This window comes from Carassius gibelio, chromosome A18, assembly GCF_023724105.1.
Source record: "Carassius gibelio isolate Cgi1373 ecotype wild population from Czech Republic chromosome A18, carGib1.2-hapl.c, whole genome shotgun sequence".
Lineage (NCBI taxonomy): Eukaryota > Metazoa > Chordata > Actinopteri > Cypriniformes > Cyprinidae > Carassius > Carassius gibelio.
The window spans coordinates 1,434,018-1,448,548 of NC_068388.1; the positions used below are offsets into that span (position 1 = coordinate 1,434,018).

The window sequence follows — 14,531 nt, forward strand, 5'->3', positions numbered from 1 at the left end:
GTAAGTCCCTTCTGGGAGAACACAAAAGAGGTTATTTTGACGATTGCATCAGTGTCCAAAATATCTTCTTTTGTGCTCAAAAAAAAAAAAAAAAAAACTTTAACGTGTATTTTGGTAAAGCAATTTGTCAATAATTTCCCCATAAGTGCTTATAAAAAAATACAAAATGTGATGGTTTATTGCTTTTAAAATGAATAATTCATCTATAAACACCTGTACTTTACTGCAAAATAAATTATTATATTATTTTTCGTTATTATATTATTGTTATTATTATATTATAATTATTTTTAGTATTTTTTATATATTTTAGTAAATATAATAATAACAATTGTTATTATAATTTTATATTTATTATTATTATTATTATTATTATTGCACATTTTGGCCAACAGTAATAATAATAATAATAATAATAATAATAATAATAATAATAAATAAAAGCATTTTGACCAAATCACAGTGATATTTTAATTATTTAACAATTTAAGGTAAAAAAAAAAAATATATATACACATGATATTAACCGTCCAAGTCATACAGGTTTGAAATAACAACATTACTTGATCAAAACCACATTAAACAAACTTAACAAGATTAATGATAGACACAATGTTGTCATTAACAAGACTAACAAAATCTAAATGTTAAGTATCTAAGACTGAATGTACTTACAGTAAATGTTATGTAAACACAGTTACTGTAAATCATAAAGTGTAGGGCACTACAGAAAAAAACAATTCCATCTCAACTAATGCGTTCCTCACCAATATAAAATACATATAAGATAAGAAAATGTTTTAGAGTTGGAAATGAGACTGTAGATTTGATTATAGTGCCTCAGAAAACATCCTCTTCCTGTCCCACACAACTCATATTATTCAGTATCTGAGACAATAATGCCTGAAGCCTCAAGCGACAAGAACTAACGTCTCAGGATCCAGCGATGAAGCCACACAAGCTCTTTTTTCCTGCTATTGATCAACATCAGTTAATGGAACTTACTGTGCTTTAATGCACTCTATAAACTTTTTTAGTCTTTGCATGATCTGTCATTACGTCATTGCATTTCTGCCAGCATCGCTAGCATCAGTAACTAACGTCTTATACTGTAGATGTGGTGCATGCAACACACAGTCACGCATTACGACGTCTGTTACAGTGTAATCCTATTAGTGAGCGTGGAAAAATACTAACGAGCAACATGCACTTACCTCTGGGTAATTACACAACATTAGTGTAACTGCTACTGGAAATAAATATATTAATGCGCAAAATGTACATTGACAAGTGTTCATGTAACTTGAAATAAAATAAATGTTAGCTGAAAAAAATAAAAAAATTGTTTTTATTTCATTTATCGTTTTAATCATTTTAGCATGTCGCTAGCATGTTTCTAGCATGATTAGCATGTTGCAAACATGTTTCTAGCATGATTTGCATGCTACTAGCATGATTTGCATGCTACTAGCATGATTTGCATGCTACTAGCATGTTGCTAGCATGATTAACATGTTACTAGCATGTTCTAGCATGATTAGCATGCTGCTAGCATGTTTCTAGCATGATTAGAATGTTGTTAGCATGTTTCTAGCATTACTAACATACGACTAACATGCGACTAGCATGTTGCTAGTATGTTTCTATCATGATTAACATCTTGCTAGCATGTTGCTAGTATATTTCTAGCATGATTAGCATTCGACTAGCATGTTGCTAGCATGTTTCTAACATGATTAACATGTTGCTAACATTTTTCTAGCATGATTTACATGTTGCTAACATGTTTCTAGCATATTTAGCATCTTGTTAGCATGTTGCTTGTACATTTCTTGCATGATTAGCATTTGACTAGCATGTTGCTAGCATGTTTTCTAACATGATTAGCATTCTACTAGCATGTTGCTTGCATGTTTGTAGCATGATTAACATGTTGCTAACATTTTTCTACCATGATTTGCACCTTGATAGCATGTTGCTAGTATATTTATAGCATTATTAGCATTCGACTAGCATGTTTCTAGCATGTTTCTAGCATTATTAGCATTCGACTAGCATGATTCTAGCATGTTTCTAGCATGATTAACATTTGACTAGCATGTTTCTAACATTATTAGCATGTTGCTAGGATAGATAGATAGATAGATAGATAGATAGATAGATAGATAGATAGATAGATAGATAGATAGATAGATAGATAGATAAACAGATATATTTGATTATAATGCATTATTTATACTTTATTACAAAACAAAAAATATAATTCCGTGAGTTTTTAAATTCTAATTTGAAGAAGAGCATCTTTAAATACTAATAAATAATCCAAAATAACAAAAACACTTTAAATGATACAGTTGTTTTCTTCAATGCAATTTCTTATTTAGCCCCATAATTAAAATAAATAAAATATCTTATAGACACTAAAATAACACTGAGTTTAGCTTTGCATAGCACAAAAGAACATGTCATGTGTAATCATATTTTGCATAAAGAAAATTACGCATTTTAGATTAATTTGCAAGACATTATTTTCATGAAAATTAAGTAGTTTTCCCCCAAAAATCCTATTAGTGTGTTTAAGGACACTGCCAATATTATCTCTCAATACTGTAATATAATATTTTTACTGTATTACATAAACATTGATTACATAAATTCAATGAGTTTTTAAATTCAAACTGGCAGCATAACATCTTTCAATACGATTAAATAGTGCAAAATAATAAAAACAATTTAATGCAAAACAATACAGTTGTTTTAAAATGCAATGCAAAAGGCATTTTCTTTAGATTTACATTTCGTCATTTAGCAGACACTTGCATTCAAAGCGATAACAGAAGCAATGAAAACTAATGAAAGAACAACAATATGTAAGTGCATATGATTTAACCTGATAACTGAAATAAATAAATAAATATGACAAGCATGCTCTTGACAGATTTGTATGGGATTCCCCCAGTCATAGCTCCGAACTATTTTCTGTAAGTCTGTTCAAAAGGATGAAGCTCACAGATCAGATGCAGCTCTCCTTGACATTTCAATTACTCTGTTCACTGTCTTTTATCAAGTGTGTGCAGTTCAGTGCCGAGCGGATCTCGTTTATTAGAGCCGGCGATCAGTGGATCTGCATCAGTCGAATGACTAAACTACAGTGATACGGATAAATCTGTGCATACGGATGGATGGAGACACTGAGGATTTTAATTGTGGGTTCCATAATCACGTAAGTGTGTAAGTGCAGCTTAAACAGGGGTTTCATTTTTATGCAAAACACTAATTACACTCCCATTATGCAATAGCAAACATAAGCCACCCCGATGCAAACTTCCTTTATTTATCATTTCCTGCGGAGGTAATTTATGAGAGAAGGCCGGGCAAATCTGTCTCTGCTCCAAGACTCGGGAACTGATAATGCAAGTATGTTAAGAGCATGACAAGATAAACAGAAGGTGGATGAGAGGCTGAACAGAAGAGGATTTTGGAAGTGAGGACGAGTGTATTGTGTAAGGAATGGGCAAGAGAAGCTCGGTTTCAAAACCTAGTGAGATGCCCGCCTAGACAGCACTTAAAAAGTTCCTGCACAAAAGACGGGAAAAATATAAGCAATAACATATTGCTGGTTTAATCAATTTTGCAAGGCATCCCGACACATGAAGCTCCCAAAAAATGCAATGCATTGCAAAATATTTAGTAAACAATGACGGTAAAAAAAAGACAATTCTAAAATAGTTCAACAAGAGTTCATTACAAGAGTGGTGGTTTTCAATAAAAGAGTATTACGCTTACATTTAATTTACTACAAAAAAGTATTAATTCAATTAAATAAAATAGAATTTGGCTACTTATCCTTTTCCTTCTAATTTATTTTTAATACATTCTAATATATATATATATATATATATATATATATATATATATATATATATATATATATATATATATATATATATATTGTGTATTGTTAATTGTTCAAACAGCAGTTTGAATTACTAATGTGCTTGGAATAAAATAGATAATACATTATATGAAATATTAATTTTTATCGTTATTATTGTTTTTTTCTCTCATGCACCTTATACCTTATGTTTATCTTTTTACAGTATGTAAAGCACTTTAAATGAGCAATATGTATAAAATACAATAAATAATTTTAAATATTTATTTTTTATAATTTTTTATAATTTTATTTTTTATTTATGATAAAAAAATATTTTACAGCATGCAAACCACTTTGAATTACCACTGTGTACGAAACACAATAAATAAATAAACTATATTATTTATTAAATATTTATTTATGTTAATTGTTACTTTTTATTTCTCCTGCAGCTTTTATATTTTTTTAATTGTTTTACAGTATGTAAAGCACTTCAAATGAGCAATATGTATGAAATTCTATAAATATTTATTTTTATTCTTTTTTTTGTACCTTTTATGATTAAAAAAAAACATTTTACATCATGTAAAGTACTTTGAATTATCAGTGTGCATAAAACACAATAAATATACTGCATATTCAAAATAAATAAACTGTATTAAATATTTACTTCTATTTATTGTTTTTGATTTCTCATGCATACTTTAAATATATATATATATTTATAATATTACAGTATGTAAAGCACTTTGAATTACCAATGTGCATTAAAAACTATTAAATATTTATTCCTTTTAAAAACGTATTTTTTATTTCTCATGCACATTTAACAATAAATAAACTATATTACATTTTAAACTCCATAGCGGTATTGTGTCACGTCTTTTGTTGTTCTTCCAGTTAACTGTGCTGTTTTGTGTAGTGCATATTGCACAGAACTGCTTCCAGAAAGAATCTTATTATAGGATGATAACTTAAAAAGTAGCTGCATACATAGCAAAGCAGAGGGGTCTGTGTGGCCTTTATCTTCAGTAACGATGCTCTGGTGTGTGTGACCTTGCTGTGGTAATTACGGAGGTATATGCTGGGGGAGATTAGGCCTGTAATCAGTGCTGGAAGTTCAGTCTATTGTGTTCAGACCCAGAGAAGCAATGATATTATTATCTGCGCCACCACAACAATGCGAGAATACCAGCATGGCTATAAAAGATCTGTAATCCAGTGTGCTTTGCAAAAATGCAAACCCTGTTACAAGAAAACATGAATTTTTTACACGGGTCTTCTCCATAATAATCTTCCCCTCCAACCGAAGCTGTGAGGTCACTGACAGTGTTGGTTGTAATATGCATCTCAAACAAGCATATAAGACGTCACAGCTTCGGCTTAGAGGATGATTATCCATAATAAGCTGAGGAGAAGTGCTTCAAAAATATTTTGCACAGAAAAAATAACAGGAATGACATAATGGAAAGTAAATCTTGACAGAACTTGGGTTAATATTCTTTTAAAATGCTCTCGGGTATCAATAAACGTAGAATAAAACAACTTAACTCATAACTGCATAACTCTCAATAATTAAACAAAGCACTGATGATAATGAAAGAATAAACAAGTGCCTTTATCTACGATGCATGCATTGTACAATGTAATGCATTACATTTTTTCACAAATAGCTGCATCCAAAGTTAAAATGCATTATAATATTTGCAAATTCCTTACATCGTAAATTATCCATTAGTCATTGGTTTTAATTAAATATTTCTAAAGGTGGATCATTAATATAAATATGGTTATTCTTATTCAAGAGATCATTGCAATGCATATTTAATGCATTAAAAACATCTGTATAATGCATCATATATAAAGGCATTAAACAAAGTGTTATTGAATAAACTTCCATCTCAGCACTGACACACACACACAAACGTAGCAACCTCATATCATATCAGTCTATCCCCACACTGCCTTTCATATCCTCCAGGAACAACGCTGCAATCTCATAATGTCGAGCAGAATAAAAGCATCATCTCGGGATCAATAGGTAAACAAGGCAAACAGCAGTCATGTCTCCGTTTAACCCTGTGTTGCACGTTACCCTGCCAATTCATGAATGAAAACTGTGTAAATTCAACCCAATCAAAGACGTCCATGGCACATGCAATTTGCAAGTTAGCCGCCTTTTGAATGCAAAGCAGATGGCATCTAATTAAAAAACTAGTGTTTGCTTTTATGACCACAGCATGAATCAGTTTCATGCACTCATATCGCAAATGAAGCCTGAGGCAAATACAAACTGTGTGTATGAACATATCAGATCTACACAGTCAATGTCATCCCCAAGGACACACCGTAATTAATAAAGAAAGAGTGTCTGGATTTCATGTCAAATGCACTTCTATTGTCAGCTGCATGGGAGAGCTTTGGGCTTGGTGTGTGTGTGTGTGTGTGTGATACACATACTCATTTTAGATAAAAAAAAATTCAGAAAGCACTTAGAGGCTTTTGCATATGAACTCTTCATATATAAACTTAATTGTATAAACTATAACTGTAATTATTTTAAAACAGTAAATAATATTGATACACCTTCAAATTTAGCATTTTATGACATTTAAAAAAAAAAGTAATGGCAGCAATGCCAAAGAAGGACCATTTTTTAGGTTCCCCAATAAAACTGTTCATTTTCTTAGTGTCAAGAACCTTATTTTTCTTCTTCACTCTAAAGAAAATGTTGTGCAAAGGAAAGATTCCATGGATGTGATGCTTTCCAATTGGTGATAATAAAGAACATTTATTTTTTAGAGTGCACTATTTACATTTTAATTTAACCCTACATTATTTTGCTCTTTTGTGTCAGTAAAGCTGTTGTCTCTGTCAGGCCATACACTGATTGATCCAGATGTGAAGTGAGCAGTGTTTCGGAGGGGGACAGACCCTGTTACCTGAAATCACTGTAGGGGTGAATGATCCAGAAACCGGCGGATTTGACCCGTTCTTGCTCCCGTTCCACCGCCTTCTCGCTCCCAAACATCCTCAGGGAAAACTTGTTGACCCCGGGCTGCAGCATCGCCCCGAACTGTCTTTGCATGAAGCCCGCTTGATAAAACTTCTCGTCGTCCGGTGGGATCTGCTCGACGCCCTCCAGCTTTATGAAGCCTGTCTGCTGATCCGGGACGCCCGGTTGATGCTGCTCGCTCGCACCGACGGCATCCTCATCCTCATCCTCACGCGCGGCTCCAGCAGGGCTCTCCTCGCTCGGGGTGACCTCTCCCTCCGTGATCAGACGCCTCTCCTCCGCTACATCCGAGTCGTGCACGTGCCGACTGGTGATGGACGAAAGGCTCCCTCGGAACCTCCGGCATTCTCCGTTGGAGCTGGTCTTCACGTGTCTCCCGATGTCCATTTCCATGATCACGGACTCTCCGCTTCTGGTGTCCCCCGCGGAGCTCGGGGACGGCAGGGGCTTCATCCGGATGCTCCTCCTCCGGGTGTCTTTGTCGGTGTCTTCTGCATCACCCATGATGGACGCTTTCTGCCCGAGGTGCTGAGGCAAACTGTAGAGACTTTTACGCGTGGACGAATGCAACCTGTCCATTATGACATTGAAACGGGCGCGCGATAAATTCAATGACCAACGAATCCAGTTCGTATTGCTACAAATCCACGTGCACCCGAATTGTCTGAAGGGTCAAACCGAGCTGTCTTTCGCTCATGCACATTATTATACCTGGCTGCCCGAATCCAGTGGTCTCCAGCTTCAAGGCACTGACTGTGTCGCTCTGCGAACACCAATAAATAAAGTCTGAGGAATCGCAGATCGGCTGTCAATCACAATCGAGTGGCCCACACCAACCGGGCACCGCTGACATCACCGCCTCCGCCGTCCCGAGTCACTCTGATCCCGTTAATATTCCCAGTGATGCTGATCTCTGGGGTTGCCATAGAAGCGAGAGACAGCTCAGCCCACCCACTCTGAGTCAGTCAGGTCCCCGACACACAACCGAGCCTTTACGCGGTTCTTCTCACGCAAAATTAAACATTTAATGTGGCTCTTTTTGGACTTTTTTGTGATGGAGATCATGACAGATATGAAAGCCCGTTTCCGTCACTGAAAAAAAAATTATAAAAAAAAAAAATACAATTTTTTGCTACTCTTTATCTCTCATACTTTTTTCCACAGATTTGTGACGTATAAACTCACGACTGCGAGCTATAAAGTAAGAATTTGAGTTATACAGTCAATTTTGAGAGGGAGAATGGGAGACTTTTCCCAGAATTGCCTGTAAATATCTCACAATTATCACTTTATGACTGCAATTACACGTTCTGGGGAGAAAAAAAGTCAGAATTGTGAGATAAAAAGTGATTATTATTGTATATTATTGTATTTGTATATAATTGTTTATTATTATTTATTATTACGTATTATTGTTATTATTGCGATAAGTCGCGATTGCACTTTTTTCTTTTTCTTTTATTGAACGTTGTCATGTTTTAATAGGCCTACATGTAAATCCTCAACGTAATATTGATTACATTTACACTAAAATAATTTATTTTAATTTTCTAATTAACAAAATTCGACGTTGAATATACTGACGCATGCACACAACTGTAAGAGTAAGAACGTCACGCGATTTAAATATTAACCGTCATCGGTCTGTGTCTCCGCCTCTGCTTATTTTCATCCGTTCTACTCGTTTCATTTTCTGAAATAAAAAAAGTAAACGCGAATATGGAAAGTGGTTCTTCAACCGAAGAACATTCGAAGGACTCAACAATTTCGATTTGTGTTTGGAAACTGCGACGCTATGGTCGATTTATCCCCGAAGGCAAAGCAAAACCCAAATCCTCGGCCAGTAACGTCAACTGTGCGTGGAAGGTGAGAACTGACTGAAATTTGCGAAAAGCCATTTCAAAACATTTTCATTTTACACAAATATATAATTTTTTTATACGTTCAGAAATTTCAGGAAAAGGGGTTTAGTTAGGAGAACAACTAACGTTAGTCACATTAACTTACATTAGTACTACAAATAAAAACAGTAATTCTATAATAATAATAATCATGATGGAAAAAAAAAAAAGATAATAATGTGAGTGTTGTATGCCCCATCATTGAATTGTTGTGATTGATGTTTGGTCTATTGTTTAATGGCTGCTAAGGTGTTCTGGGTGGTTGTAAGGGTGTTGCTGAGTAGATGCAGGGTGTTTTGGGTGGTTTCTATGGTGTTGCTGGGTTTTCGGGTGGTTGCTAGGGCGTTGCTGAGTGCATGCTGAGTGTTTTGGATTGCTGAGTGGATTGCTGGATGTTTTGGGTGGTTGTTTCGGTGTTCCTGGGTGTTTTGAGTGGTTGCTAGGATGTTGCTGAGTGGATGCTGGATGTTTTGGATAGTTGCTAGGGTGTTCCTGTGTCTTTTGCTTTGTTTTGGGTGGTTGCTAGAGTGTTCCTGTGTGTTTTGCTTTGTTTTGGGTAGTTCCTAGGGTGTTCCTGGGTGTTTTGGGTGGTTGCTAGGGTGTTGCTGAGTGGATGCTTGGTTTTTGGCGGTTGATAGGGTGTTCCTGGGTGTTTTGGATGGTTGCTAGGGTGTTGCTGAGTGGATGCTTTGTTTTGGGTGGTTGCTAGAGTGTTCCTGTGTATTTTGCTTTGTTTTGGGTAGTTCCTAGGGTGGTCCTGGGTGTTTTGGGTGGTTGCTAGGGTGTTGCTGAGTGGATGCTTGGTTTTTGGCGGTTGATAGGGTGTTCCTGGGTGTTTTGGATAGTTGCTAGGGTGTTGCTGAGTGGATGCTTTGTTTTGGGTGGTTGCTAGGGTGTTACTGGGTGTTTTGGGCGGTTGGTAGGGTGTTCCTGGGTATTTTGGGTGGTTTCTTGGGTGTTCCTGGGTGTTTTGGGCGGATGCTAGGGTGTTGCTGAGTGGATGCTTTGTTTTGGGTAGTTCCTAGGGTGTTCCTTGGTGTTTTGGGTGGTTGCTAGGGTGTTGCTGAGTGGATGCTTTGTTTTGGGCGGTTGATAGGGTGTTCCTGGGTGTTTTGGATGGTTGCTAGGGTGTTGCTGAGTGGATGCTTTGTTTTGGGTGGTTGCTAGGGTGTTCCTGGGTGTTTTGGGTGGTTGCTAGTGTATTCCTGGGTATTTTGGGCAGTTGCTAGGGTGTTCCTGGGTGTTTTGGGCGGATGCTAGGGTGTTGCTGAGTGGATGCTTTGTTTTTGGTGGTTGCTAGGGTGTTCCTGTGTGTTTTGCTTTGTTTTGGGTGGTTCCTAGGGTGTTCCTTGGTGTTTTGGGTGGTTGCTAGGGTGTTGCTGAGTGGATGCTTTGTTTTGGGTGGTTGCTATGGTGTTCCTTGGTTATTTGAGTGGTTGCTAGGGTGTTGCTGAGTGGATGCTTTGTTTTGGGTGGTTGCTAGGGTGTTCCTGGGTGTTTTGGGTGGTTGCTAGGGTGTTCCTGGATGTTTTGGGTGGTTGCTAGGGTGTTCCTGGGTGTTTTGGGCGGTTGCTAGGTTGTTCCTGGGTGTTTTGGGCGGTTGCTAGGTTGTTCCTGGGTGTTTTAGGCGGTTGCTAGGTTGTTCCTGGGTGTTTTGGGCGGTTGGTAAGGTGTTCCTGGGTGTTTTGGGCGGTTGCTAGGGTGTTCCTGGGTGTTTTGGGCGGTTGCTAGGTTGTTCCTGGGTGTTTTGGGCGGTTGCTAGGGTGTTCCTGGGTGTTTTGGGCGGTTGCTAGGGTGTTCCTGAATGTTTTGGGCGGTTGCTAGGTTGTTCCTGGGTGTTTTAGGCGGTTGCCTGTTCAAACAGAGTCCATCTCAAGTCTCTGTTATATTCTGGTCTCTATTTGTGTTTCTTTCAGATCTTCGAGTCCAGTGAAAGCGCTGGCCAGCTGGAGCTCAATATTCTGGCCTCTGGTCATCTGCTAGTGTCTCAAGGCCAGGAACTCTTGGTAAGATTATATGAAAACACAAAGGATCTGTCCAGTGACCAATCAAACTTACAGTATTTTGGCCGGATATGAAACGCTCCTCTCTAAGCCGTCGACACTCTTCTTCCCGTCAGGCTCTAAGTGCGAGGTCAGGATAGCGCAGGTTCAGCTGAGCCCATCATAAGAGCTTGACCGTATTTCTTTTAACCCACTGAAAGAACAGCATAATCCCTTTCCTGTCCCGCTGGGATTGCCAGGCTGAGTGCTTCCGATAGCTCCCAACAATAAGCCCCAATCTTGGACTCGTGGCCACAATAGTCTTTGGCTCCTCATGGTGAGCTGCATTTGGAGATCGACTCACTTTTTGAGCGTTTGTGCAACAGAATAACAGAAATTTGAAATAACTACTTTTCCATTTCTGTCAAATGTGTACAGTCTAATGTTTCTTTACTTGCACAACAAACCAGTTGCAAAGAACGACACCGTGCAATGCAGATGCGATATTTGACATGCAAAGATCATACTTTTAATCTCATCTGCTTTAAGTATTTCTACAGAGAGGAATGATCTGTTCTGATTTTTTTTAAGGTTAAAATATGTACCTAATGTGAGGTGCGGCTCTGTAGAAGCATGTTGTTTTTCAATCACTGCACTTTCTATAGACAGTAAATTCCAAGATAATGATTCTAGTTTTGATTTAGCAAGAAAAAGGGTGAAAGCTTCCCTGTTTGTTCTCGTTGTAAAACTGTAACTAAACCCATTAAGTAGAGCTGCTAGTAGTAAAAGCAATAGAAATAGTAGCAGTAGTGGAAGCAGAATGAATGCATTGATGTTGTTATTAGAGCCCCCTTCTGACATGATTGTGTAACAGCAAAAAAAAAAAACTTGTACTCAAAGTCTCAATGGAGAAAATGCTTGATTAACCCGATATGTATATATACATATATATCTACACCAAGCCACCGACACAACATCTGTGCAACTTTTGCATTCACAAAAAAAATTAAAAAAAAAATTAAACATTCACATTTTCTCCAGAGCAAAATTGAGCAAGTGTTTCTAATTCTGCAGTAAAAACACTGGAGGAGGTTGCTGATGGCAGGTTCATGCTGCTTGTCTCTTATGAGGTGTTTTCAGCCTGATATAATCCTATGAAACGAGTCTTTGCCGGATAATGATGATGTGTGGTCCTGTTTTCATAGGAGGGCTTTTCTTTGCTCGATGCACAGAGCTTCTTGAAAATCCAGCACAAGTCAGACAGTCTGCTATTCAACATGACAATCAAGGTGATTTTTCACATTGATCTATTTTGAGTGGATGTGTGTTTATATATATATTCCCGTACCTTGATCTGGAGTTTAGCAGCCGTCTGAAACACTCAACAGGAAGTGATGCGTGCATGTCGTCCTCAAGGTGGACTCCGCCTCTTCATCCTTGAAAGCAATAAAAATTTATGCAAATGCATTTTTTTATTAAAACTGCTACCGAGTGACCTCCAACTTACAGCTCAAAGACAAACTATGTGGCTTGCTAATTAAGCTAATTACCAGTTTTGTGAAAACTGATGCATTTGTTGAAAACAACAGAACTTTTAAATTAAAGTGGTATGGTTGCAAATGCATGTGAAAATGCAATGCATAAATAGTGCAAAATTGCACACGTTGATGCTGTTTAGAATGTAGCTAATGTGTTTGTTTAGTGAAATGTGATGTTTGTTTTGGTGTGTGTGTGTAGGGTGAGAGCCGTTTGGTCCGACTGCAGTTTGATGGCAGCAGTCGTGCAGAAGCGGCTGGGTTTTGCAGTAAAGCGGTGGAGAGGCTGCAGGATTATGTTCCTGTCCAGCAGCATCGGAGCACACCTGCATCTGCTGCTCCATCCCATCCTGCAGAACCTGGACCATCTACACAGCAGCAGCTGCAGCAGGTTGGAAATACTCAGAACCACCCATCCATCTTCTCAAAAGATGTGGAATGTAATGTGTGCAGAGTGATTAGAGTTGATAAGAGCAACGATCTATCTGGAGTTGCTGTACATAATATTTCTGAACATTAACAAGCTAACACTTGTGCAACACGTTTAATGCATGTAATGAAACAGAAATAATGTAAGGATTTAATAATTGCATCATGAGTCACAACACAACTGACTTGGGATTTTATTAATTAATATTATATTTCCCTTGGGTAGCCATAAGAAATCATTTGAGAAATTATAATATTTTGATGAAAGATTATGAATATTAATCCATTTATCGGACTATCTGGACTTACTGTGCATGATATTTATATGAATAATTAATATAATATTAATATATATCATTTAAGATATAATATTAATATAATTAATTAATACTATATATATATATATATATATATATATATATATATATATTTTTTTTTTTTTTTTTTATATATATAAATCATTAATATAATATATTTTTTCCTATTATAAACAGAAATTAGTTGCGCAACACGTTTATTGCATATAATGTTATTTATAGGCTAAGAAAATAATCCAGTAAAAGATTTAAAAGATTTGATGACGGAACTGATTTCTGGTTTATTTAATATTTTTCCCTTTGGTAATTCATCTGAATTATAAGGGTATATCTTTCCTATTTTATCATGCAAATATAAAGTGTGCATAATAAGAACCATTTATAAAAAATAAAAAAATTTAGTTCATGTTAACTTATAATCAATTTTAATTTGTATTTCCGTCACTAGGTGGTGCTGTTGGCTCATAATAATAATGAAAATAATAATAATAAATGGGCAGTGAGAGGGAAATGATCCCACCATCAGCTGAACTATCTGAAATGTAAGGCTCTAAATATAGTGAACACACAGACACAAAGGGAAGTCTCTGTGTAAATATGATTAGTGACAGCGATGAGATTAGTAATGAGGTTATTGATTGGCTGGCGAGAGCCTCTGTGTGAGTCCTGAGACTATAATAAACAGATCTATTTCTGTTTCCACTTTAGGCTCCTGGAGATGCACCACGGGAGGCCCCTGCCGCTGCCAAGGGACCGCTGTCAATCAAACACCTTTCTCAGGTAGCACTGGGTTTCCATTGATCTGGTGTCGAGTTAGATGCTGTAGTCAGGGATATTTTAACTTGACCTCTGAGATGTTATCTGTGGAGTGCACACTGACCATTTCACGCATCTCCTAATCTCTTCCTCTTCAGTTCTTCCTGGGCGAGCGTGAGCTGTGTCTGCCGATGGCGTATCATCAGTGCACGCTGCCCTCTGGAGGCCTGGAGGCACTACTGCGCCTCTGTCTGCTCGATTCGGGTTTTCCTGCGTTCGTGGAGGAAGTCGAGGAGAAGCTGAAGGAGCTGACGCAAGAATGAGGTAGAGCTGAATGTTGTGATTCTGAACTAAAACCAATTCATGTCAATACAGATGACATATACATATAAGAGAAATATTAGAGATGTTATATTTGCAACTAACAGACATAAGCAGTGAAATGAAACAAAATCATATTAAATGAAATAAAGCTGAAAGGAAAAATAATTTTTTTTTTTTCTTCAGTTTAATACATTAACAAAATAAAACGAGGAAATCAATAACTTCTGTAGCTTTGAGGATTCATCTATATTTAATTTTGAATTTAGTTTTTGATAACTTTATTCAGTTTCTGTATATTTCCTACTTGCTGATGGGCGCAGGGAATGAAATATGACATTTATTATAATGGGTTTATGTGAAGATTGTGTGGAGTGCACTTAAAATTAGAAGTTGG

The 14,531-nt window shown here is 36.8% G+C and overlaps 2 protein-coding genes across 2 annotated transcripts in view; one reads left to right on the top strand and one right to left on the bottom strand.

Moving 5' to 3' along the window:
* LOC127934512 (potassium/sodium hyperpolarization-activated cyclic nucleotide-gated channel 3-like) overlaps positions 1 to 7,472 on the bottom strand; it is a 52,881-nt gene extending 45,409 nt beyond the window's left edge. Inside the window, exon 1 of the mRNA XM_052531934.1 lies at positions 6,820 to 7,472. Coding sequence (XP_052387894.1) covers positions 6,820 to 7,472 — 653 coding nt within the window. The remainder of the gene's footprint in view (positions 1 to 6,819) is intronic.
* A 1,140-nt stretch (positions 7,473 to 8,612) lies between these two features.
* On the top strand, positions 8,613 to 14,136 carry rec114 (REC114 meiotic recombination protein). The gene is made up of 6 exons (XM_052531263.1): positions 8,613 to 8,759; positions 10,711 to 10,800; positions 11,982 to 12,065; positions 12,514 to 12,702; positions 13,766 to 13,837; positions 13,972 to 14,136. The coding sequence occupies exons 1-6, from the start codon at positions 8,613 to 8,615 to the stop codon at positions 14,134 to 14,136; spliced, it is 747 nt and encodes a 248-aa protein (XP_052387223.1).
* The last annotated feature ends 395 nt before the right edge of the window (positions 14,137 to 14,531 follow it).